Below are 27,950 nucleotides of genomic sequence, written 5' to 3' on the forward strand. Positions count from 1 at the left end.
CAGCTTCGTTGAAAATCCCAGTTCTATAAATAGCACCGATTTGAAGAAGTATGAATCATTGCTATGAAAACATGTAAAACACGTAGTGACAGGTTCTTATCATGAAAATACTTCCATTCAAAGGACTTTGTATTAGCATAGCTTGTATTTTTACTGATTCATTCTATCCTTGGCCTTTTAATGTGAACATTCTACCCTACCATACTTGGTCATACATAGTGGGTTGAGTGGTCAAATTCTAAACAATAATGAAGCAATCGATCGTCAAAGCGTGTCGTTGTAACGATGCGCGTTGGCTTGTTTACGACTTGTCGCGCCTATTTTCATCGATATAATTGCATTTCTTCAATATTGTAGCTTTGATGCCCTAATAATTAGGTCGTGACGTCATTAAATCTCCAAGTGCAGTGGTGAAATTTAAAAACTAAATCATGAATTTTTTGGTAACTATTTTAGCTATAATCATGGTTGCGGTAAAACCATCAGTGGAGTTTCAAAGCATATTGGTTGACGATTTGAAAAGAAAAAGAAAAGTGCCAATATAAAATAACAAAATTTGAGTTCGGTAGCATTGGGTTAATAACATGTCATATTAACGAATAATTACAATTTGACTCATTAAAAATTAAATCCGCGTGGGAATGAAATAAATATATCCGGGGCAAGGTGATTTCTTTAGGTCGAAGTTTGGTTCTCATCGGATTTATTTTGAACGTGAGAAGTCTCTCAGCATTCCACGATGATTAGGTCAACTGTTCTCAGGCTTGCACGAGGTTAGTTAACTGATATTATTGTTATACACTTTGCTCTATGTCACATTGATACCATATTATTGTGTTTGTTATGGAGTTTTCAAAATAAACTATCTATCTAATATATTGGAAGTAGTACCGGTACCGGTACGGTAGGTACCGTAAATTGATATTTTCGGTCTAGGATTTCACAATTCCTAATTCCAGTAGTCTGTGCACCGGGTAATGCTAGAATAATTGGGTCTCATGAACTTGTAGTGGGTGTGGCATAATGATAACCCCCACCTGAGTACGTCATCAAAAATTACGTCACTGCACCATCGTAGCGGTTGCTAAAGTCAGAAAGGGTATAGCTACAATCGTCCGAAATGGCCTCTGTACCGACTAGAATATAATGAACTTACTAATGCCAGCAATCTCTTTCTTGTCAGTACGGTTACGACGAGAAAACAAGAGGAATAGCTTGCTCGATTTCAGATGTTTGTCTGTGGATATTAGACCGTATACTTTGGAAGGCCTTATTATTTTGGCAACACACTGTTTATGGCAGTATTACAATTTTGAGAAGTCATTTTGACTGCCAACGCCGCAATGTGTAGATATGTCACCAATATCTGAATTTTGCAACAATAACATCAAAACAAAGATATAGACGAACTATCAGTAGAGGTTACGTGAGACCAACTCCCAATCCTTCCCCAATGCATTGGTGCTCGTGGATTTGTATGCGTATAACAGCAAGGATGTTGTATCGAAAATAAACATGACCATACTTGAATAGCATAATAAAATACAGATAGTCGTATGTATATAGTATTTCTGAGTTTGGACAAAATACCCAACAAAATTATGGAATGAACTGAATGGAATTTCTTTAACTCCATTTTCTCATTGAACTTTGCATATCGAAATATAAGAAAAATACTGTAATATTATGTTTTGTATTAACTGTAAAAGTCTAGGTGTGATTTAAAATGTCAATTTTTTTGTTGATGGCTTGCAAATACATTTCATAGTTTTGCAATAGTTTGTTAATAAAAGCTTTGCTTACATCCCAAATATTCCATGGCTAAATATACTGTACTTTTATTACAGTTTCCTTCGGACAATTATTCTAAATTTTTTGTAAAATAGTGGCTTGATGAGTTTTCTTAACAACTTTGTGTTTTGAATCAACTGATGTCCACTGACAACTTGTGCTAATAAACATTTAGTTCAGAGTTGATAGAATCTAATGTGTACTGTCAGTTCCTACCTTCTCGCACTGAAGCGCTCTTTCCTAGGAGTTGGAAACTAGGACATTTAATTAACCACACCACTGTGTGCTATGCAAAATTAACCGGTTAACCTTCGTAATTATAAATTTCAATTGTTTGACATTATTTTAGAAAGTGTGGATAAGCTTACAGTCATTTAAACAAATATCCATTTGTTGGATGACATCCAATTGGTAATCCTTAATTACTGTCATAGTTGAATCATTGCTCATGGTCAATATTATATAACGAAACACTAGCTTGTGAACTTATTAATGCTGCATTTCCACCACCAGCAGTCAAAAGTTAGAAATATTTTTTTACTGGTAAACTAGTGTTATGATTCAGAAAAAAGGACATTGATAATTTCATGAATGGGTGGTCGGTAGGGCAATATTACCAGGGGTAGATCACATTCAATAACCTTTGTAAGATTGACTGACCCAATCTGCTCGTCACCACCTTAGAAAAATATTGTGCATTCATTATGATAATTTTACTTCAGCACCACTGCTGCAGAAAAGAATGTCTTCAGGCTTCAATAAATATCCAGTTTTGAAAAACAAACTTTTCGGAATAAGCGGAAATGCCATGCTTGCTTCTGGTTTCTCATTTTTTCTAGTAGCAGTACTGGTGGTAAGATATTTAAATTTTTTGCACCTGAAAATTTGACTACTATAAACTATATACTGTACTATATAATTATGAAACCAATCAATTTGAACTTTCCATTTCAAATTCTTATCAGTTAATGCAAGTTTCCAATTTAAATATGGCTTAAATCGAAACATATTCACCTTAAAGTGTGTTTAATAGTAAATATTTCAATTTGACATATATTTTCAATAGAATCAGGATACAACAAAATAATGAATTTTTTTTTTGTATCTATTGACAGGTTCAGAAAAGTGGATACCTCATTCCACACACCATTGGGCCAGGATTAAGTCCCGTGGGGAGAATTGAAATTGATCTCACTCCCGATGAGCTGAAAAACCGATAAAATCGTATAAATTTGCTCTGTTCCAATTTTAGTTTTGTTCAATTGAATATTATATGTCCTGAATTCTATTTGTGATAATTTGTCATACTGCAGCGCACTAAGCTTTATGAGGAATACCATGATTTTGTTTTTAAACCAGTTAGCATTTGTAGTTGTGAGGTGGCCAGGATATTTATGTTATATGTAATGTAGGTTGTAATACTATTTACACAGAGTTAGTTGGTAAAAACTGGAAATAGCCAACTACCCATTATTATATTTTGTAACGAAGACAAATGTAGTTGACAAACTGGCGAAGCCAATTCCAACCAACAATAGAAGGCAGGATAGGATAGGATTTACATATTTATCCCGGGGGGAAGAGGAAAGCCGATAAGACGGCTTAATCATATGGCGAACCACGGCCTCTCGTCCGGTTACAGTCCGGGTCGGGTATGGGATTAATTAGCCAGTTATTTGTTTTCGGAAGCATGGACTTTAAGGTGGAGGAAGCTGTAACCGGCCAGTGGTTACGTGAACCACCCTACGGCGGCGAGGAGTCCAGCAATTCTCTCGCACATGATCATCCTGCATGGGATTCCACGAACCTGCGAACCCACGAAGGGTAATCAGAGATGCGCTGGCGAGCGTATTCCTAACGCTTAGCACGATGCGCCACATCGCCGAGCCTTGTCAATACGCTTAGCACGATGCGCCACACCGCCGAGCCTAGTCTATGGGATTCTCATTCGTATAAAAATTGTTAAATTTAGGTCTACTAAATAAGACTACGGTACATGTACAAAGAAACATGCAAAACGACAAAATTTATCGACTTCGTCAACTTTAAAAATCCAGAACTATTATAGGTAACTAACAAGAGAGTCATGATCAAATCTATGGAAACGAAGTTCATAACACGAAAGTCAAAACGAATTATTTAACCATCAATTCTTCGAAAATCATACGATATCCTGAACTGCAGAACAGCCACGGCATCTTACCAGTTTCTGTTATCGATGCGTGGACTGTGCTAGCTCTTCCAGGCGGGTCTATGACGATTCATGATTGAGTTGCAACGTGAATTGGAGTACGAATCGATCCGAGTCCCTACTGTAATATCATTTCCAGTACTGCCGTCTCCATAAAAACCACCGACTTTGACTTTTTGATTTTGGTTGACGTCACCCAATGACATTAATGTCATTGACGTCCCCACACAAAACTACAGTTAGAGAAAATGAATTGCACAAGACCCACAGGACGTTCCAGAGTTCCCCATTTTTAGTTTGTGTTTGTTATTATGGATTTTTATAAATAAACTATCTATCCAATAAATGGACCCAAGCATCGATTACCTTGTTTATTTCCGTAACAATAACCAATCAGCAAAAAGTCAACGACGACGTAACAATTTTTAGCATCCGCCCAGACGTTACTTTGCTAACACAGATATTCAAGCATGGTTATAAAAATTGCCTCGGTTTCGCGTGTTATTTGTCAGTTTTCAATTGTGTTTTCGAAATTCATTAGTGAATGAAGTGTTTTATTTGTCATTATGTCTTCCGATGAGCTATAGTTTAGTTGCAATAATCAAAGATTAGCCTCGGCAAAGCTGCGATAGACTGGACTGAAGTTATCGTTTTAAGTTATCGTTTTTTATTTATCATGTTATTCTTACTGTATAACTTTTTTATGGTTGTGTGTGTGGGTGCGTGTTTAGGTGGGTGAACACGTACCGCTTCTTCTTGGCAAAACCTTCCATCTTATATACATTCTGTACGTTTTAAACCTTATCTAAGGTTTTGTTTGCTCTCCTGATTTCATGATCAGTTTTTTTTTTACCAATCATTTTATTGTTATGCTGATTATGAGGTCGATATAAACTTATATTAAGCACTTAAATCAGTGTGCAAGTGTCAACTCTCCAAAAAATTTTCAAAATGAACATCCAAAATTTTGCAATAGCAAGAATAGGGAATATTTTTGGGAGAAAAGTGGTCGGGGAAACCTGGGAAACATACCATCTATCTAAGATTCTATAGCCTGATTGTGAAGTAGTCTACCTTGACAACCGATGTGCTACTTATCGCATAGAGACTTTAAACTTATGTTAGAAAGTTTCATGTACCTACTATACAACAATTACATTCAATTTTGCCTGATAACATATGTATTAGTGTTGCAATTTTATATAAAAATATTTGGGAGTGGAACATTTTGCGTCGCTAGCCCGATGCAATATAGGACTATTAGGAAGTCATTATTTTTGCATGTTGAATTTTACGTATCTGACAAAGTTTGGTCCAAGTATAAAGTTTGTTGTAGCTCAAAAATGGATCATTTCTGAAACTCGAAAATTATTTGTACGGTTTCTCAAATTTAATCGTGTTTGCTATAGCGAAAATCATACCTGTCACTCAGGATTGGATTCGCGCCACAGACTCAGAGACTCATCGAGTTGACCATTCTTTCATTATTTAGAGGCGGATTGGCACACACTTTTTCTATTCTAGATTCTAAAACTGATGTAGGCCAATAAACCAGGAATAAATTCAGTATGTCAGTGGGTGGTATTTGTAGACTTCTTGACAATTGGAGCGATACGGTAACTCATAAATGCTGGTTCGTCAGCAGGTCCACTTACCTGCTTTTAGTAAAAGTTTCACTATCAGATTAGCGGTACCGTACGGTACCGGTACCGGTAACAGTATAACGTTACACCATGCAGCCATGATTGTACGAAGATCAAAGATGCTCATTTTTTAATCAGATTATTTCACATAGGTCTACAGAGTCATTGAGAGTGGAAGTGGTGAGTCGGTGACTCCTCTTCGGCCCATGGGCCGGGGCCACGGCCCATCAAATTGGGCCTCGGCCCATCAGGCTATGGGCCGCGGCCCATCAAGTTGTGTAAAGAAACTATTCACTTGGCTAACACAAACAGTCCCCAAACTCATAATAGAACTATAATGTAAAAAATCTGAACAAATTTTTGCCCTAACCCTAACCTGGTACACATACTACAGGAGTTTATTTTTTGGTTCGAATATTGACAATTTTGTAAAAATTGAAAATTTTGGTAAGATAATTGAATTTTTCCTGACGGGGCCGCGGCCCATAGCTTGATGGGCCACGGCCCATGTGGCCCAATTTGATGGGCCGTGGCCCCGGCCCATGGGTCGTAGAGGAGTCACCACCCCTGTAGGTCATTGAAGTCTGAAAGTGGTGAGCATTGTAAGAAAATGGGAAAACAAGATGTTTTTGGTAAAAACACACTTCCGGGAAACAGGGAAATTAAATACCTCCAGGTCAATATTTAAGGAAAAATGATGCACATGGTACCATAGTGAATAATATCCAGGCATCTATAATTCTTATATTCTTGCTATATTGTAACTCATATTACTTTTATATTTATTTTTTTTTGAACATAGAGTTATAATCTGTTGCATATTTCTGTACTTGACTAATATAAATATGGCTGCCGGAGGCCTTGATGCATTAAAGAATAATATTGATAAATATATATGTTCTGCAAATGATGCCGTCTGTTTCAAAATGATTCAAGATACGAGTGACTTCGAGAACGAAAAGAAAACATTTCATCCTGACATGTCGCACCAAATCTTTGGTGAAAAGGAACAGATTTTTGGTTACGCAGATCTAAGAATAGATTTATTTTATTCAGCAACTCAATTATTTGGATATCTTGGTATGAAGTATTCGGAAAAAATCGACCCAGAAAAATTTGGCGTTGAAGTGGATAATATTAACAAAAAAATGGAAGAAGTTCTTCCTCCTGGATGTTGCCAAAGTTTAGATGAATATTCATCTCATCTGCAAAAAGATTCAGATTTCCATCCACATGGTGAAATGGTATATCAGTATAACAGAACATACAAAGATGGAACAGAGAAAGTTTTTGAGATGTTTCATCCTAGTATTGAAGATCCAGGTTTTCGAGAATATCATGGCAGAATGCAGACATTTCTTTATTGGTTTGTTGATGCCGCAAGTTACATAGACATAGATGATGAAAAATGGGAATATTACACCATTTTTGAAAAACGATCCAGGAACTGTGGGGAATTTACTTATTTATTTGTAGGATATTGCACAGTTTACAACTTTTATGCTTATCCTGAACATATCAGACCTAGAATCAGTCAATTTCTTATATTACCACCATATCAACGTCAGGGCCATGCGACCGAAATCTTGGATGCTATTCAAAAATTATTCTTGACGAGAGAGAACATTAGAGATATATGTGTTGAAGATCCATCAGAGAATTTTCAACGAATACGAGATTTTATTGATTGCCGAAATTGCATAGACTTTGACTGCTTTCAACCTGAAAAACTGCCGAACGGATTTTCAAAATGCATGTTTGAAGAATGTAATAAAAAGTTGAAGCTTAATGCAAGACAAACTAGAAGAATATATGAAATTTTGAGGCTGAAAAACACTGATATTTTGAATGAAAATTCATTACAACCATACAGGCTTGAAGTCAAGAGACGACTCAATCAACCATTCACGGCAAAACAGTATGGTAAAAAGTTGGACAGTAGCATCATGCCATCTAATGACGAACGATTTAACATTCTGGAGAGCGAGTTTTCACGATTGCTGGAAGAATATTTACCAGTAGTTGAGAGGTTGAATAAAAATGCTATGTGATGAATATTTGTTCAACTCCCAGTTACAAAACTTTCTATTGATATTGTTGAAATTATTTTTGTAAATTTCCATTGTACGATATAAGGTTCCAAATTTATTATGTCAGAAATCTCACAACTGCCTAACTTAATATTTAATGTATGAAATTCCTAGAGATGGTATAATTGTTATTGGGTATAGCAGTTTACAGTGTTTGTTCCTAGATTGTTACTATTCATGTTTCAAACACACTTTCTGGTCTTATTCCTGCTTATTGTTCCTGTATAAAAATATTATTATGTGTCTTCCACTGACTTCTTTATTCAATGTGAAATAGCATCAGTCAGAACCCAAAATTATTTTTCTAATGCAAAGTTGGCCCCAATATGCAATAGCAATGAATCAAGGTTGGGGATTTAAAATCAAAAAGGTTGTTGGCTTACTAGGCAGGTAGGTCTGTTGGCATTCGGGTCTGTTTGTTGTTGGCAACAAAAGTTCGACTCTCGAGGCAGGTATGTATTCAATCACTGTGAATTGGCCATCAGGGTGCAGCTAGGACTGTTTAACAGTGAAATTAAAATAGGGCACCGAGAGTGCCATTTATGACGACGCAAGGCGTTTAAAGAACTAAAAATAGCGTCGCCCGAGCGAAATTCCTGAGTTACGTGTAGCTCGCCTCCCTTTGTCAGGCGTCGTTTGCTTGATTGTTTGAACATCTACTAATCGTCGACCTTTATTTCATAGTCAGCGTTAGCATGTCGCGTTCTTCGCTCTTCATTGTTCATAAGTTAGCTAGCTATTTGCCGGAGAAAAACTAATGTAACTGCACTCTCCCGAATGTTAAAACGCCAGTACTTCTCCATGACCCAAGCCTTGCGCGAACGTGTTAAATGTGCACGAAATACAACGGAAACAAAATGAATATAGAAAATAAACGAATGATATATGCCAGTGCTTCTCAAACAAATTTCTTGTGTGTAGAGAAATATCAATCGGATTCGTAAGAAAGTATTTCTTGAGTAACCGCATTTAGAAATAAACGATAAAAATCGTGAAAATTACTTTTAAAGAGAAGTACAATTACACTCGCGGATGTCAGTGGCGTTATAATCATTCATATGCACAAAAACAATCTCGCATGTTGCATCGATCAAATGTCCTGAAATGTGAAACTATTACTTGTAATTTAATGTTAATCAAGTAGAGTCGATAAAGTGTTTTATTGACATTTATTAGGATATTCATATTCGCCGTGATTAGTGGTGGGCAAAATCTTTTTTTTTTAATTCGAATATTTGAGTATTGTCAATATACCTTATGTAATTTACTAGAAAACTCGGTAATTTTGTTATAATCGCTGATTTTTTTTTTGTCACCGCGATCGTTTTGGCGGCCGACATCCCAAATAATACTAAAAACTATATTGAAGCACTTTTTTTAATCAAGTATTATTTCTCACGCAAGGGCGGACATCGAAGTTTGGTTTTTATATTTTATTTCATGCAAAAATATGATTTTACATTGGCAAAGATATCAAAAAAGCTAGTGAGGAGTGAAATCACAACACAAATTAATTTTATTTTGATTTTTAGCGTAAGATTCAATCCTCCATATATATTACACTTTGTAAATTACGGTCCCAATTTTAACAATATTATCATCACTGACCCCGGGAAGTGGATAATTATGAAGCTGACAGTTGACTTTTTTGCGCTTTTAATATTATATCTTGTCCGTGTTATTTTCGTGTTAAATAATAATTAAAAACTCCGCAGATTGGTCATCGAGTATTCAACTCAACTCAGCTTTGAATTAAAATACTGATACTAAAATAAATCGAGAATAATGTCATTTATTTCTAAAAGGTAAAATCAATATTTTCCCCAAAGTATCGGAAAAATTTCGATAAATACAATATTTACCTGCCTTATTTTATATCTGGTTTGAAGTTTTCAAATTCACAAAATGATGTTGACGCGCTTTATGCAAAATTAGGAATTGAAATGACAGGCGCAAAAAGAAAACAATCGTTTCTGTAAGTGGGTGACAGTCGTAGGTAAATTCTCACTCTTTAACTCTTACTTGTAAATTAATGGTAATGAAGTCTAGTTTGTTTTTCAATGACGGCCGTGACTTGGATTGTGTCGAGATTTTGAAAAGAAAGACCCTAAATTATCATATACCACTTTTCTCCGTTGAACGCCCAAAACGGCGTTTAGTTTGGTTCATTTATCCGTCTAGATTCTAATCTAGAGAGAAAGGAAAATACACCGTACTGGATTGCATTCAACAATTGCACCTCTTTATCGCGGATTCGACAATCGCCATTGAGGGTTTCCAAACGTCGAAGAATGAATATCCTTCTGTGATGTACTTTTAAGATAAATTCTTTCGATGTTGCTGCAGTTGGCAATTCTTCATTAAAAGACCATGCATGCCATTTGAATAATTTTATTTTTCACTTGATTCTGAATATTGTACCATCGCTTGTCAATAAAATCAACATGAACTATGCCTATGGTAAATATATGAAGTATTACGGTGATAAGCGTCCATATCAGCGCCAACTAAAAATATAACATATCCTAATAGCAATATCGCACAGAATATTCTTTTGACCACGAAAACGTGATGCGCTGGCCCTAAAATGACGCCGCAGCTTTTGAGCAGAAAATATAAATTTGCCCTCAAAAAATTTTACAGCCCGCATCCCCACTGGCTGCGCCTCTTCCGCATCATCTACTTATTCAAGGGGGCAAAGGATTAAAGCAAGCAACATTCATAATTCCAAATTCTTGGTTGAACTATCTACATTGTCGCTCACTGACAATACAAAATTGCCGACTTTTGAAGATTTATTAGCAGTACCGGTAACAGTGGAAAAAACAAAGCAGCACTGGCATAAAACTGCACTGTGAACTTAAAATATGAAAAAAATTGCCTGAAGTAAAAAAATATATACCAATAAGTCACCACTCAATGCATAAATTTATCGTTGCAATTTGAACACTGTTAGAGTTTAAATTTTGGCAAGTGCATCGTAGTTAAAAAAAAATACTACAGCTCGTATCTGGAATATCCAGAGTTTTGTTGACTGGTTATTCTAGCAAGTAATTCCGGCAAAGTTTTGAAAATAGAATTTTCAAGTTTATCAATTTCACATCCATTAAAATATCTACAATACTGCTGCAAAGGTTTGAAATCTGTTAAAGGATTCAAAGAAAAAAATTCAGAATAAAGGGAAGGTGAAGGCATGTCAAACTGACTGACACTGTGTCTTGACCAGACATTTTGAAAAATATTGTGATGTTCTGGATGTGATACCAAGTCTTCTATTATCTGCAATACAAAAAAAAGACTATGCAGAAATATTACTTGAGGAGAATATTCAACACGATGAAGATTTCTCAATAAACTAGTGATGTCATAATATTCAAATTACGGCTCAGTAAAATGTTTATAACATATATTTTACTGTGCAAAAAATTGCAAAATTTACTTGCTTTTTACATCAATAACACAGCATATGCCAACCATATGTTGGAGATCATTGTGACACATATGGCTCGGCGGTGTGGCACATCGTGGTAAGCATCAGAAGTGTGCTCGCCACCGCACCTCTCATTACCCTGCGAGGGTTCAAATCCTGTGGATAATTATGTGAGAGAGGATTGCTGGACTCCTCATCGCTGTAGAGTGAGTGACTGTCAAATTAATCCCATACCCAACATGGACTGGTAATCGGACGAGAAACCGTGGTTCGCCATACGACTAAGCTGTCTTTGCGGCTTACCTCTCCCCAAGATAAATATGTAAATCCTATATTACAAGTTTATTTTAATTATTTATAGCATTTGGTACGATTCTGGATTCGAAGCTTGTGCCCAGAATTAGTTGCAGATGATATTTTTGAACTTCCAACCAAATATATCACTCAGTACAACTTTACAGCTCATTTTCATAGATTTCTTCCTTGTACTTTTAAGATAAGAAGGCCAGGAAATTTTAACAAAAAAAATAAAACATTAACAGTATACTCACTGCATCAGGGTCTTTGAAAAAACTATTCCTCTTAATGTAAGCTGTCAAATATTCATCAACCAATAATGAATGAATTCTTACTCTCTGAGCATGTTGTCTCACAAAAGCAACTTTGTTTTCAAGTCGATTTTCAATTACATCATTCAAATCCTGTAAAATAAGTCATAAAATACATATTTGGGATTTTAAAGAACAGAGTTCTATTTCTGCCGAGAACAGTTCCTCGAATATGACTTCTATATGAATGATGCAATTGTGTGTTAGTGTTAACACAACCAACTTCTACGACTACAAACCATGTCTAGAGGATATAGAATATGAAGCAGGTACTTATTTCATTGTCTAAAATCAGATTAAAAAATGATAGGCTGTAGCTTGCCATATTGGTCCAGCTTAAATGATTGACATTTTTATAGCATAAGAGATTTTTTTGTTTTATGCTGTCTTTTTCTTAAACAACTCTTGATTTTTGTAACATAATTTGGCATATTTAGGACTCTTTGTAAATCCTCATACATACAGATCATAGCTTATATGAATAACAAGACAAAATAATCAAGGTATGTCCGGCAGAACCCCGGTAATATCATCAAACTGAGACCAGAACGAAAGTCATAGATAATTAAAATTGGTTAGCAGAGAGCGGTATCACTATATCGATTAAGAGATCCTTAACTGACCTGCAGTAGAGACATTTCTTCTTGTTTGAAAAGTGCAGTGTTTGTACTAGGTTTGTATTTATAAGGCCAGAAAGAACCTGTATATATTCTAGGAGGCTCTGTTACATTAATCAAAGGTGCCAGACTCCAGAATAAAGCACCATATACCCTCATCAGTTCTTGAGACGAAAGACTGTCTGCTTTATTTAGAATCAACCTAAAAATGAATAATTTGAAATGATTCGTAAAAGGGACACAACATCTGATATACAGCTGAAAAATGAAATTCGATTAAAGATTTATTTATGAACTGAATAAAGAATTATGGGACTTCCAGAAGTATGCGCACCACCTGAAATAGGATTCAGGTTGTGTGACATCTTCGTGCGCATACTTCTGGAGCACCAAAGTATGTCATAATCATATGCAGGGTTTGCACCGGATAGTTTGGGATTCGGTATTCTATATTGCCCATCCCTACTGCAAACCCATGCAGAGCAATCGGAGACGGGTGGCGAGCGTGTTCCTAACGCTTCGCGCAATGAGCCACACCACATCGTGGAATTTTCTATACAAGTTAAACTCACTCGCCTTATTTGTGATTCCTTTCCTTTAAGTTGTTTGAATAATGTTTCAAGTTCTAAACCAACATCCAACTTAGTGGGATCAAACACAATGAATATCAAATCAGCTTTATCAATAAACCATTGAATGACCTTGTTGAATGGATATCCTCTCTCTTGTTGTTTTCTATTCTCAATAATACCTTTAAAAACAAGATGTAGAAATTTTTTTTTTTTACAAATGTGTTATCACTAATGATGTATTGTATTGCAAACCTGGTGTATCAACAAATGTTACTTTCTTCAAAAGAGGATGTGGCAATTCAACTCCTGAAAACCTTTCCATGAAATGTTGCCCAAATTTTTCTAAAGCTGAATACTCCATTTTCTCTGAAACTACAACAACACCCTCTGTATTTTTCTCTTTTTCCCCATGACTAACAATTGTGAATTCGGCAGTCGTCGGTTCTGCACCTAAGGAAAAATAAAATGATGTTGAATGACGTACTCCCGAAGTATGTGAAGCAAGATGGCGGACACGGGAACGTAATACGTGTACCAAGTTAGAGTTAGGCAATAATTTTGGTGCTCCTGAAGTATGTGCACCAAGGTGACGCACAACCTGAACATAGTAGGTGTACCAGGTTGTGCGCCATCTGGTGCACATACTTCTGGAGCACCATAATTTCAGGTACAAATACTATGGGAGTCACTTGGCTAGTCCCCGAACTCGTAATAGAACTAAAATAACGAAAATTGGAATGAAATTATGGCCTAATCCTAATCTGGTACACATACTACGTTCCGGTGTCCGCCATTTTGGTTCACATACTTCAGGAGCACCGTTAAATGAAGTGGCTGGCCCATGTATGTGCAATAGAATATTTTTTATAGTATATAAAGAATGTTGAGAAATAAAAATATAGGATAATCAATATAATATAAACTTTTCACTTTAGACTTAAATATTCTCGCTCATATTTCATAAAAATTGTTTAAATCAAGTGACTTGAATACAAACATGCAGGGGGCAATGTCGCAATATTGCACACTTTTTAAACAAACGAAAACACAAAAAAAAATTTAGCATTGAAAAAGTATGGAAAGTAACAAGATATTTTTCAAGGTTTCTAAGAATGAGCATTTAATATTATACGAGGAACTGATGAAACTATGTAGTATCAGACATACCTACTCTTAGAACATCATTATCAAGTAGATAATTAATCATAGTTGTTTTACCAGTGCTCCATGGTCCAAGAAACAAAACCATCGGTCTGGCCTTGATCTGACCAACTTGAAAAAGAAATAAAATCAAAGCTTTGTTTATTTTAAATTTGTAAATATATCTACGCATGTATATGTATCTATGCAAGTCAAAAAACTCATTTCTTGTTTGAGGCTTGCTTTTACTCAAATATCTATTGTAACTTTTAAATTTTTTCAGTATAAAAAGTTTATGAGTCCGAAAAGAAGTATCTTTCTGAGAAAGTTGAAATCTCGATACCCCTGTAGTGAGTGTACCAGGTTAGGGTGAGGCCTTAATTTTATTCAGATTTTCCTTATTTTAGTTTTATTACAAGTTAGTAGACTGTCTGTATTAGCCAAGTGAATATACCCCTTGCCCATAGGTTTCAGTCTCTTTACACAACTTGAAGTAAAATAGGCGAACAAAATTAGTTACCTCCATATAAGTACACATACTTCTGGAGCGCCAAAATCTCTATATATAAATATGTATATAGACAATAGTTAACACTTGGCGGGACACATAAAACAAAGATGATTGAACACATGTAGTTCTTTTTTGTTTGAAACTCACTAATTCTCGAATAAAAAATTCTATTTACCCGTCATTTCTCCTTTCGCAGACAAGTCATTATATTGATAAACTTGTTCAAGTGGACTAATTGTATTTTCATAAATACGAACTAATTCATCAAGAACTGATTGCAGCATGGGAGAATTAGGACGATCATATCTCAGTGTTTCATGAATTAAATCCCTTGGTCGCAAGTTCGATTCATCAGCCGTTGAACTTTTTTTTGATTTCCTGTTTCCATTTCCTGAGATTACTAAAATTTAAAGACCACAATGAAAATTAGTAGAAAATGCTGTTCAGCAATATTGAAAAAAGGCAATTTGCTTAATATAGAATAGTGTCTTACGTGTTGCAATTTTTCCATCCAACTAAGCAAACAGACCAGGGATGTCAGTTTAAGACTATTATTAAATGTAGTATAAATTATATAACGATCAATCAATCAATGATCTTAGGACGTGTGTATGATAAACCAAAATTTCATTAATAGAATATGAACTCATTGAAAAATAGTTTTCAATATAATACTTTATTATCATACTGTTATATGGAAATGATTACTCAGGCTGAATACAGGATGAAACTACTTACCATGAATAGCTACAAAAATGACTGCCGAACTGAGTAACCTCATTTCCTTGGTCTTCTCCAGCAGATCAATCATAGAAATTTAAAGATATGTCTGTGTGTACAGAGGTAAAGCAATACAAATAGAAAACAAAATACTATAGAATAACATTACCGTACTGATTAGTGTATTATGTTTCTGAGCATTCTACTGTTCTACAGACTGACAAGAGTAAGAACTGAAGAAGGTGCGTCAGTGGCAGTGAGTACCGGTACTGGAGTAGGACAAAACCAACAAATATTCTGCAACTTATTTCTCCTAGAGTGGAGTATTATAAAAATTGTTGGCTCTTTGCATTTCATTCCTCTTTATTCACACTACTGCACTTTATCATTTCTGTATTTACGCATACTGGCATAAGTTATGGTACGTGCAGACATACGGTACTGTACGGGTACCGTACTGCCGCACTGTGCTACTAACAGATTGAAATGCATGCCGAGGCGCGATTTATTCACCTACCACAATATACGGTAATCACCTAACTGCTACACCTTCAAAATTTTGAATGATATATTTCTGACTGGCTATTCCGTGTTCATGCACCTAAAAGTACAAAACGCTTTGATCGTAATCGCAAAAATACTGTGGGTAAACCACCTTGGTTCACAACGTAGAAGAAAGTTTTCGTATTTCAAATCACGGGAGGAAACAAGTGGTACTAGGGTATTCCCCGTATTTTTTTTTATTTTTTTTTTTATGATTCCACAATGTGGATTACGCAATGAATAAAAAAACATAAAATAATAAATTAACAATAATAACCATAATTAAGTATACATAAATACCAAAACATTTCATTACAGTCCATTGATTGTATTGTCTAGTCCAGTGGTTCCCAAACTAGGGTCCGCGGACCTTTTGGGGTCCGTGAAGTACTTTCCGAGGGTCCGCGAAAGAAATCTGTTGGATGGCTCAAAGTTTGATAATGCAAAAATTAACTGCTTAAATTTGGAAAGACACATTTATCGCATTATGATGCTTTACAATCTCTGCTGAGGACACTGATTCTTCACTTTTTGTTTCGATTAGGCTTTCCCGATTGTGACGTCACAAAGTTATGGCAGCTCCTGCCACGAACAAACCGCGGCGTCTCATGCCATGGTTTAATGGCGCTATAATTTAGTAATCAGTACTATCGGCATATTAACAAAGTCATGCGCCGTAATTTTGTTCAATATACCAAAAAAAGTACCAACCTACTCATTGTTTGTCACCAACAGGGGCAGCCCTGCCAATACATCCGACATGCCTTGGTTACGGCATCAAAATTTTACCCGACATGATTTTTTAATTTGCTGCCGTGGTACCGGTTTGGGGCTGCTAAAAAGTCAGTCGCCGTGGTTTAACCGGAGCTCCAGAAGTAATCTATGTGCACCAAGATGGCGCACAACCAGAACATGGTATTGTGTACCGGTTACGGTTCAGGTCGTGCGACATCTTGCTACATATGCTTGGAAATCCCGCTAAATACTTAAAACTGCACTTGGAGGTGTAGATGGCGCTGCCTTTTTGCATGCTTGTTGTTATAGGAGAGAATTACAGTAGGTAGTTGATAAAGTATGCCACTCCGTTTCTAAATGCTGATTTACGCTTTTGTTTTGAAAGGTGGATAGCGTTAAATATAGCGCAGTCAGAAAGGCACTACTTTTAGTTTTCAGATGTCAAATTTAGTCTTTGACACACGGTAACGGTAGGCATATATTTTTACGTTTTCAACTCTGTATTATCAATTTCAAAATGTCTTCTAAAATTAAAATTGAGATAATCGTATGTAATTTTATCGTGATGAACGCAGGTGAAGATATGTTTTGCACTACACCGTGTGGAGCATTTATTTTTGTTGTGATCTTGTTTTATGTGATATCTTTCTGTCTTTCTTTGATAATGTTTTATTTTAGTCAATTAGTGCACAGGACCGCGAAACAAAAACAAAATTGCAAGGGGTCCGTCAGACAATTTTTTTGAAAAAGTTTGGGAACCACTGGTCTAGTCCCTCTACTATAGTATCCCATCGATATGTCCATCATGTAGTTTCCATAATTCATAATGATTGAACATAATTATAAAAAAGGATAAATATTAGTTTTGATACTATATATCACAGTGGTAAAAATTCCCCGTATTATTTTGTTAGTCGTTGGTTAGACTGCACAATTTGTTTCTTGTATTCCATATTTAGACAGGGGTTTGACCGTAAATATATACTACTGTACTTCCCCGGGATAAATATGTAAATCCTATCCTATCCTACTTTGACAGATACAGTAATAATACTAAACGAATTTTTAATAATTTATGCAGCATATGTGATTAATTAGCAGAAATGTTTCATTTATGGCCTGCCCTAGATACACATTGCAGATATAAATAAATAACTTTAATTTGTCAACTTAAGAAAACAATCAATCATCCGGTTGATGTCATCAAATTTTTCAAGAGCATTATTTCGGCATAATGTTATAAATATAATGATAAATTAGCACAATGAGGTGCTAAATGAGTATCCGAAAGGGCTTGGAATTGACTGATTTATCCTCTCCAACCCGATTAGCCCAATGTAAATATTTGCAAGGCATTTTATAATAGTGTCACATGGCGAGTGTTTTCGGAGAGCACGTGACCGAAATGTACAATTGCATTTTCACTTTCAAATCATCATAATGAGGTCGCTACTGAAATTGAAGTCTTGAAGGAATGCCGACAACGATTTCGAATATATATAGAATAGCTTCTTAGCATTTTAGATTGTTATTACCAGTGGCGTCGGTACCGTATACATTATGTCATCGCAACGTCTTGTAAAATATCTATCTTTTCCTGAGATAAGGAAAAACGGTCTGACGGAGAAATTCTGAATTATCCGCCTGTCGAGGGTGTTCCTAATTCTTAAATAAACTGACACGGGGTTCGAAAGAGCACAGATATATATTTACAACAGTAATAAAATAAACTTTTCAACAACATAATAAAATGGAATCAAGATTACAGTGACAAAAATAAAAATTGTATTATATATATATACATATAGCAGCCAAAAAGTCAAGATATGAAAAAACTAGATAATAATAATAGGCACCAAATATGCGCGCTGAACGCTAATAATAATATGTGTTAAGATAGGCAAAAACAAGCCCACAAATCACATTCATACTACTCGGGCTTATTTTGGGAACACCTGTAATATTTTAGCAAATTACAAATTATAACGAAAAACAATTTGGGGATGAAATTCTGAACATTCAAGTCAGTGTCATGGGGTAATTTCCCAATCTCTTGCCAGAAGCATGTACAAAATTAGGGAGGTTTTACAGAATGTGAAGACACGGTCATTCGATAGTCTGCTATGTATAGTAGTTGACTGCTAATAAAAGGCTTCATTGTTAGATGGGATAGAAGTGTCCGATGAAAAAACAATTGCAATGCAATGATGATTTCCACACTAACAAAAAAAAGTTACATTACTATAAGGCATTATTTACTGTTCGGAACATGAAAGTTCAGGAATAGAATTGAAAACGCGAACACAAATTAAATCAAAAAATTGTTACAAATAACTAGTTACAAATAATGGCAATACATCATTAAATTCTGCTTGGAATGGAATTGGAATGTCCCAACATTTAACAAATTTCTAAATCTTAATTAGAACTGGCGAAAAATGAATAACGGTAAATAGTTTTACCGGGTACTACAAAATATAAAAAGTGTAGGTAAGACAGCAAACATATTTTACCACTAGAAAAATATTTAGAATACATTTTGATACAACACAAAAAGAAAGATATATGATAAAATTAAAGTTATATTTCCAGAAATATGACAACCATTTAAATCTATTAAAATTATAATACAAATGAAGAGAATACAAAATCACCCTTTAAGTTCATAATATCTCCCACTTTTTGGATCAAAATAACAGTTCAAGCATGGATCATACATAAGATCCAGCATTTCTTCATCATCAGATTCCTGTACTGATGTACTGTGCCCACTCACAGTACTTCCGTCAGATAATCCTAAGGCATCTGATACATTTCCTCCTGATTCCACATCAGATAAAGCATCTTTTTCCTATAGATGACACAGTACAAGATATTATTCATCATATGCCCTACTATGTACATTGTGCATACAGAAAATATATCTACATCTCTTCATGTTTGAATAACTGTGAGCATGGCTTTAAAGCAGTGCTTCTCAAACTGAGCCCAGGGTCAACCTTTGGGGCCAAGAAGCAGATATTTCGAAAGTCCTAGCAAAGGCATTCGCTACGTACTACCATTCACAATGACTACATCATTTAACAAAAATGGATTGTGATAAGTTTGATTCTTAGACTGTAATGGATAATGCTTTACTCTTTTACTACTGTAACTGGTGGAACTCGTTAACCGCAAAGCTGGATTATTTTTATCCAAGGGTAGGGGGCCCACAATTGTTAAGAGTACGGTATATGAAAATGGGCCACAGATCTTAAAAGTTTGAGAACCATTGCTCTAAAAGGATGAATCAGAACCAATGGTATTTTGGGGGCTTATTAAAAAATACATTTTTTTCAAAATTATTATTATTATTATTCATATTTAAGATAAACTAAAAAAGGTAATGCTTAATTTCTGGTTGTTAGAAAGACAGATAGTTATGTTTTTCATTACATATTGCTTGAAATGGAAGATTGCTGCAATAATGCTCAAAATTACAGCAACAGAAAAAATTATATTATGTGTTTCTTAAATATCTTCTGCTATATTTGCGAAAACCCTAGACTATGAAGGAATGATATTAAAGCTTATAATTCTGTTCATCGGTCGCAATAAATGTTTGTCTTTTAAAATTTGAAATTACCACGAAAATTTTGCCTCAAATTTTGACAACTTGAAAAACGAACCTGCTTTGCTCTTTCAGAAGGCAAGACAATTGGTGGACTTAACAAATTTGCCCAGTTTCTTGGATTGGATTGATTTAGTGATATCGCTAAAGTATCCATATTCTTTGGTGGAACCGATCCTTCCATTTCTCCAGCATATGCCTGAACAATGGAAATATGACATGGTTGCGAGGCTGAGTGTTAGTAGAGGCTTGGGCAAGGTTTTTGGACCTGGAGCAATGAAGACTGGTGAGTCATGTAAGTGTGATGTAAAAGTTACATTTCATGAACATTATTTACAGTATTATAAAAGCAAACGTGGAACACAATAAGCCTCGTGCCTTAATTTAATTGCAATTTTAACGAATTCCTTGATCTATTTTTAGCTGAAACATTAAAAACCAAAGCAATCACGACATGTGTATATAAACTATAAAATGACAAGAAAGCTTATATGACTCGTACATTAATGAGATTAAATCCAACAAATCACCTCTGAATCCATAGCAGGAGGTTGTTTCCAAGTACTCCAACTTGCATCAAAACTTTCATCACCGCTTTCATTATCTTCATATGTTAGATTCCCATTGAAACCTCCTGTGTGCAATCCTCCTCCTGTATTAGAAGCTTGTTTTCTTAAAGCTTCTCTCTCTTCCTCTTGCATCATTTCTTCCTCCTGCTCTCTCTTCATTTTTGATAACATGTGACCTTCGAAAGATTCACTCCATGATCCAACCTAGATGTATTAGTATAAAAACAAACTTTTACGTAAATGTTATATGCACACTTGAAAGTGGGGAGATACCAACCTCAAGAGTCAAGAGTAACTGAAACTTTCCTGATGTGATATAATACCCCATGCATTCGATTCGATACACTCTGGCTCTGGGTTATTTTCCTCTAGTCTAGAGCAGGGCTACTCAACTATTTTTACCGAAGGTCTGCATACAAAACTTCAAAAATATTTGGGACCGGACTTTCCAGAGATTATATTTCAGCATCCTTAAACACGCAATTCCTCGGCCGACTAATGATTATTATATCAACATTGTTTGTTATAGTTCTTTTCATCTATATTTTTAAATCTTTAAAAGTGATTTTATAAAAGGGAACTCCAAAAGTGGGGCTAATGATCTAAAATAAAGAATTATGCGCGGTCCGAATCGAATACCCGAAAGGTCCGGATTCGGACCGCGGTCCGCCAGTTGAGTAGCCCTGGTCTAGAGTATCATTACTTTCATTACCTGATATAATGCACGGATGGCGAACCTTTTTTGATGGATCCGTCAAAAATTATAATCTCATTATGAAACAGAAGACTGTGGGTCATAGATATGTAACCACCTTGGACCGCAATAGCGACGGTACTACCCTGCCCTATTGTTATTTCAGATTTCTTCTTCAATAATTTTGTTTTCTAACCAAGTAACCAGCGTTGTAAACAGAAAAATAATAAACTGCAAAATACCATCTAGTTCTAGTATACCCCCAAATATACAGCAACCCCTGAAAGGATACCCTGGGCCTGTTGCGGTCTGGAACAATTTATGTCATCGTTGTCGGTATACAGGGGCAAAGCCAGGCTGCCCAGAATGTGTAATTTGGCCGGTCGGTAATAACCTTAAAAATGTCATGACATTATAATCACATCCAGCGTAAACAATCAGCAATTCGATTCAGCGAATACCTAATCTCTTTATCCCAAAAATACAATTCATTCAATAAATAGAATAGAAAATTGGTTGAACAAACACTACAATGCTTAGATTTGATTTCATCATGATCCAAAGTAGACTGTGATGATAATTTTAATAGATTTCGTTTAGAACATTTAATAGATCTCATTGTGGATAAGCATGTGATGCACTGCACAAATTTCGACACGTTTTTTCATTATTGTCACTCTTGTTCACTTTTCTAATTGATTTAAGTCCTGCTGCGCAAATATATTTCTGTAAGGTTTCGTCTTAATTATTGCTACACCATGGCGGTTACTTACGCATGTTGAAGATTCAATGAAATTTACGATTTCTTAATTATGGCAATTAGCAGTGGGAGACTGAGATAAAAAGTTATGAGTTTCTCTATGTTTTATGTTTAGCAATAAAGGTTCAAGTTAAGCAATATGTGTTTTATGTTTAGCAATTAAGGTCCGAGTTAAGCAATAGAGTTATTTGTTTCTCAGCATTGAAGTTGTCTTTGTGTCAAATAAAATTTGGCATATTTTCACCTGTTTAAGATATTACTGGTCACGTATAATACAATTCCGAGAAAACATTCAAGTACAAGAATTAATTTAACCAATGTAGAAAAAATTTCAAAATGATCTAAAATTTGTGGCTCATGTGTCACATACCGCTAACGAGAACAATCATCAATTAAGATGTTAGGATGTTTTTTCGCATTAAATTGTAACTTAGCGGGTAATTGAAAAAACATAGCGAGTCACTTTGTGATCAGTGGTTTAGCATCCCTGTTATAGAATGAAATTCGGCTCTTACTACATAGACAATTCAATTTCTAGCAATGGGCAAAATAAAAATATCGTTTGATATCTCGTCAGATAATTCACTACATCATTTTGAAGTTCGAAAGTGAAAATTACCCAGCATGAACAAAAACTTGAAACTAGCTAATATTTAGTGTGTTGTATTTCATAGTGTGCGTTGTATTTCACTTTTTGCGCTTGCAACTACTAGAAAGCCTATGTTAGATAAAGGTGCGGTCCACGGTTTTACCTAGTTATTTGTAACTGGCCCTTCCGTATTAAAAGTTGCACACCCCTGGTTTGGAAGATGAAAGTAACATCAAAAACATCAAAATTAGAACTTGTTGAACAGGCAACATGATAAATTTTTCAATGACACATATAAATAGGAAATAACAAACCTGAAATGAGCTTGATTCAGGTTTTTCTCCAATCCTTGGACTAATCCGATCACTTTTATGTGGAATTTCTCTCAATGTTTTTCTGCTGATTGTAACACTGCGATGGCTCACATTGCCTTCAGATTTGGGTGATAAGTCTGAAGTGAGTTCAAAATCTCTCTGAGGACTGAACTCAGATAATGTAGGTATATCTTTGGCTTCGGATAGATCTGAAATACAATAAAAAAGTCAGGTATATGTTAGTGTTTTTATATTGGGGATTGTAGAGCTATTGAAATCACCCTACATTTTCTGGTATGGTAAAATATTCTAATAGCTGATGTGTAAGTCTAACAAATAACAATTTCAATGCTGTAGATAGAGATCATGCATCTGATCCTAAAGCTGAACTCAGACAGGGTGAAAGAAATTGATTTTCCCAGGCAACGTGGGTCTGATCAATGTTGAGTACGGCTTCCCAAGTCGCGGGTCAAATATAATCATCAGAGTTCCAGTCAATTTTCAATGTTTACTGCATTCTGGAGTCACAAGTAAAGCCACTGAGCATTGAGTGCCCGGTCTAATTCATAAGCAACAATGGAATGGATAAACATGTGTAGCATTGACAATGATAATACAAGACTTCAACCTTAGCTGAAAAAGTTGCTGAATATTCAATTTTTACATACATCGACATAGTTAATAAAATTTCACTGAATTCTTTCTGATGATCAAAGATTTGCCTAAAATTATCTTCTTCCTGGCAGGCTGGCAGTTTGTAAGTTTGAGTCAAACCATTTGTTATTTAATTTAGATAACTCTGATCAAGTATCCAATAAAGTTGAATCTCCCATAACACTGGATATCTAATCTATCTAAATTTAGTTCCAGGTATAATAGGCTCAAAATGTAAAAATATAAAAAGGATCAAAATCTCCAAAACGAATGAGAAGAAACCTGAACATACAGGCTATTTCATCTACCATACCTATTATAATCCTATAAATTACATACTTTTCATTTCCCTTGATTGTGTGGAATTGTTAACTTCTAGACTATCATCTGGATAAACATCAGACTCATTCTCTTTTGTCATAGAATTATGAACAAGAGTATCAACGGATTCAGTCAATGTTGCATCCGATCCTCTCAGTGAAGCAATACTTCTGTTCACAATTGATTTTGCAACAGAAGGAGATTGATTGTTGGCGATAATAGATTTCTTAGTTTCTGTCATAAAGAATTGTTACATTTATAAATAGTATAGGATTCTAATAACATTATATATATTGGTGAGAGAAAAGTCGATAAGACGGCTTAATCATATAACACACCACAGCTTCTCGTCCGGTTACCAGTCAATGTCAGGAAATATCACTAAGAAATATAGAGAATTTTGGCAAAGCTGCCTCATTCCTGATGAATGAAATGAGACATTTCACCCAATTGAGGAAATAGATCATTTATGTGACTATGTGTATTATTATGGTATGCCAATTAGATGAAGAAAGTCAATAATTACGTAATGTTTTATGCTATATATTGGAATCATTAACAATAATTGATGTAAAAAGTAAAAAAATGTATTAATAATATTTAACTCAAATAATGATAAAATAAAAAGTGCCAAATAATTTCGTAATAATGATATTCACCATTGCCACTGACACGGTGGCCAATACGATAGTATTACTATTTCCGACATAAGCTCATCTTGGATTAGAACAACAACAAAAATCCAGAATCAAACATGTGTATTTTGACAGAGTGTAACGAGTGATTAGTATTAATTATTATTACGATTTATGAATCCTCAAACTAGAACATTCTACAATAAGTGAGATTTTAGTGAACGTTTGGAATCAAGAATGGCATAACATAAAAGGCCAAATCTTCGCAGTGAAACAAAGTAGTTTATGTCACATTTCTCAGAAATGGACTTTTTCTGATTTCTGTTAATGTGGGCCAGGTGCCATCTCTTGGTCTGGGTTTCAAAGCTATACCTGTTTTAGTTTTTATTTTAGGTAGTGCCTTCTGCCCATTTTTGGGTTTTGCTGTTAAATCAAAACTATCAAAAAAATTGGATTTTCTCATAAACTTAAATGTGACAAGACAAGCTAATTTGATGGCTAATTTTCAAACTGTGGCAATATATTATAATACCATGAATATTTTCATACCTTGCACAGGATTCTCTGTATATTTAGCACTGTTATATAAGCGATTCGGTGATGAAATATTTGTGCTCTTGGGAATTCTAATAGAATGGTTAATTTGTTCTGCAGATACTTTTGGTGAAGACGTCAATGATTTGTGTATCATATCCCTAGGACTAGCACTCCGTACAATTCCTGAACATGGACTTGGTGTATTTCTTATTATTCTCTTTGCCATATCTTCATCAGAATCAGAGCTATCGGACCTCAAAAAATCTTCATCTAAATACCCGTTGTGATTGGTTAAATGTGTTCGATCGATGACTAATTCTGGTGAAACTGTATCGTCGACTTTTCTGTGTGCAATGTGCGGCCTCGATGAAAAGGTGAATACACTGTCATTATCTTTTCCAGAATCATCATCACTACTTTCACCAACAATTTCTAATTCATCAACGAGATTTACGAGTGACGTTGGCAAATATTGTATCGAATTTGCTGAATCATTGCTAGTAGAATGATTCATGCTTTTTCTAGCCATAGGAGACTTCAATCTATTCGTTCTTGGATTTCTCTGAATATTAAGTGACTGCGCAGAAGGAGGCGGGCTCGGAACAACAGGATCATCCCGTGCAGAAATAAGATTAGAACTATTATTTTGATTTTGCTTGTCTCTTCGAACTTCCAAAGGTTTTTTGAAAGTTGGTCCAGCGGGATACGATGAATTGCTGACCGTACGCTCCATTCGAGCCGAATTTTTTGAAGATCTGCTAGTCTTATTTCCTGATGAACTTCCGGTTGAATCGAGACGAACTCTTGTGCCAAATGCAATGTGTGTTGCAGGTTGCGGAATGTCACGAGCAGAAATTTTTGATCCATGTCTCACTTGCCAACTTTGATTTAAATCATCACTCGATGAAGAACAATATCCAGATGTTTCCCGTAAATCTGGGCGGTGCGATTTCATGTGATCTTGTACTTTTTTCACTGTGATGACCTAAATAAAATGAAAAACAGAATATTTCATTCAGTGGCTTCGAAGACAAAAATGAAACATAGCGAAGTATATACACAATACGGCAGTGACAATAGAATACATGAAAACAGAGTGCAATTGATGAACAAGGTCAAATGAATATCAGCAATATTCCAGACAAATGGTAAAAGACTTGTATCAAATGTTATGTATAAGCACAATACGGCAGTGACATTCTGTCCACTACGCCAATGATATAATAATTATGGATGTCAAATAAGTGTGTGGCTTTTTGACCACAGCCATTCGAATACATAGACTAAAAAGTTTTCGTAAAATTAGCAATATTCCAGACAAATGGTGAAAGACTTTGTACAAAGGCCGCGCCAACACTCAAAATAAAAATAATTATAAATATTCAGTTAGGATTACGAATGCAGATTGGGATTGGGCTGAAAATTTAAATTTCCAAATCATTTCTAACTCGAACTGGAACATTACTAATTTGTTATTTCAAAACGTAGTGTTGGTGTTTTTTCAAAAGTGTTTTAATGAATTATAAAAGTTTAAAAGTTTGAATTCACTTGAAAAATAAATAGGTTTACCTGTGTCATATAAGCCACTGTGCTTGCAAATTGTAAATTTGGCGGGACATTTTCAAGTTGAAACCTTCCATGCTGGGCATCTCCTAATCCATTTATTGGTGAATTTGTGGTTGAATCTGATTCTGTTGTATCTGGTGGTTGATTTCGCATCGTAAATATTTTTCGTATTTTACAGCTTCCGGCGACAACAATTGAATCGAGCGACTTGAATTTTTGTTTTAGAAAAATGTCAGAAAGTAAGGATACAAGGTCAAAACATAAATTTAACCAATTGTCTCTTATTATGATAGATAAGTTTAATTTGGCATGGAGTGGGGTGATTGACATTTCTCGGATAGATGTTGACATCAACAGACGACGTTTGCTGTTTGTTGAATCTGTCATTGATAGTTCAACAGAAAAATCTTTCCCAAAAGGAATGAAAACTTGAAACGTCAAATATCTGAAATGAAATTACAATTCATTAGATATTAAAATATTTGGACAACTGAAAATTATAATCCTGTTGTTCAAAAAATATTCATTTCAAATTGTATTACATATACAGCGGTGGCTATACTTCTATAATGTGATTCACACTTACAATGTTTTTATTTTATAATTAGTACAATTTATTTTATTTTTCCCTTTGTAAAAAAAAATTACCTTTGCGTCAAAAATAAAGTCTGCTTTGTTCCATCTTTTGGGAGCTGTAATTTGCTTGTAGCTGTGCTCCCTTCTAAGTGATAAACAAAACTCTTCAAGTCTTTTTCATAAATTCTCTTCGCTGCACCACTTCCACCTGATATTCTCCATTTATTTAAAGGGTCTTTTCCTTGACAACTCAATATTTCAACTGACGGCCCTCCTTGATATTCGTTTTTATACATATCGCTATATTTATCTGTTGATTATACTGTCAGATTGTTAGACAATTAAAAATAAAAAATAGGAATTTTAACTTTAATATTATGCATCTAAATCGGCTGAAAGAAAAACACTGTCCGCCAGCTGACGTGTGTGTCCGTCTGTTGGTCTCACAGTTCATAGGTATTTAGTGCCAGTGCCTAACGGTCTGTAGACAAGACGTGTGAAATGGAGTTCTACTCACTTCGATAGACAACGCGG

The 27,950-nt window shown here is 35.1% G+C and overlaps 5 protein-coding genes across 7 annotated transcripts in view; 3 read left to right on the forward strand and 2 right to left on the reverse strand.

The window, feature by feature from the left end:
• The window catches only part of LOC120340871 (coiled-coil domain-containing protein 40-like), a 223,012-nt gene that overhangs the window by 52,748 nt on the left and 142,314 nt on the right, over positions 1-27,950 (forward strand). The window lies entirely within an intron of this gene.
• On the forward strand, positions 615-3,079 carry LOC120340976 (uncharacterized). The gene is made up of 3 exons (XM_039409381.2): positions 615-773; positions 2,514-2,644; positions 2,907-3,079. Exons 1-3 carry the CDS (start codon positions 740-742, stop codon positions 3,009-3,011), a joined length of 270 nt encoding a protein of 89 aa, XP_039265315.1. The 5' UTR covers positions 615-739; the 3' UTR covers positions 3,012-3,079.
• Positions 6,471-7,676, forward strand: LOC120340689 (histone acetyltransferase type B catalytic subunit-like). The gene has a single exon (XM_039409027.2). It carries the CDS (start codon positions 6,471-6,473, stop codon positions 7,674-7,676), a length of 1,206 nt encoding a protein of 401 aa, XP_039264961.2.
• Positions 10,493-15,536, reverse strand: LOC120341265 (sarcalumenin-like). Of its 2 annotated transcripts, XM_039409750.2 has the most exons (8): positions 15,332-15,531; positions 14,769-14,993; positions 14,110-14,214; positions 13,195-13,392; positions 12,947-13,121; positions 12,377-12,572; positions 11,697-11,846; positions 10,493-10,994 (listed from the first exon to the last, which is right to left on the reverse strand). In XM_039409750.2, the coding sequence occupies exons 1-8, from the start codon at positions 15,402-15,404 to the stop codon at positions 10,713-10,715; spliced, it is 1,404 nt and encodes a 467-aa protein (XP_039265684.2). In that variant the 5' UTR covers positions 15,405-15,531; the 3' UTR covers positions 10,493-10,712. The 2 variants fall into 2 exon arrangements, with proteins under 2 accessions (XP_039265684.2, XP_077976329.1); XM_078120203.1 differs by lacking the exon at positions 14,110-14,214 and having other exon boundaries at positions 15,332-15,536.
• On the reverse strand, positions 18,278-27,906 carry LOC120340914 (protein CFAP20DC-like). Its single transcript, XM_039409311.2, has 8 exons — positions 27,489-27,906; positions 26,844-27,285; positions 25,287-26,259; positions 24,121-24,336; positions 23,128-23,336; positions 20,732-20,974; positions 20,260-20,400; positions 18,278-19,442 (listed from the first exon to the last, which is right to left on the reverse strand). The coding sequence occupies exons 1-8, from the start codon at positions 27,710-27,712 to the stop codon at positions 19,242-19,244; spliced, it is 2,649 nt and encodes an 882-aa protein (XP_039265245.2). The 5' UTR covers positions 27,713-27,906; the 3' UTR covers positions 18,278-19,241.

This window comes from Styela clava, chromosome 14 (assembly GCF_964204865.1).
Source record: "Styela clava chromosome 14, kaStyClav1.hap1.2, whole genome shotgun sequence".
NCBI classification, from domain to species: domain Eukaryota; kingdom Metazoa; phylum Chordata; class Ascidiacea; order Stolidobranchia; family Styelidae; genus Styela; species Styela clava.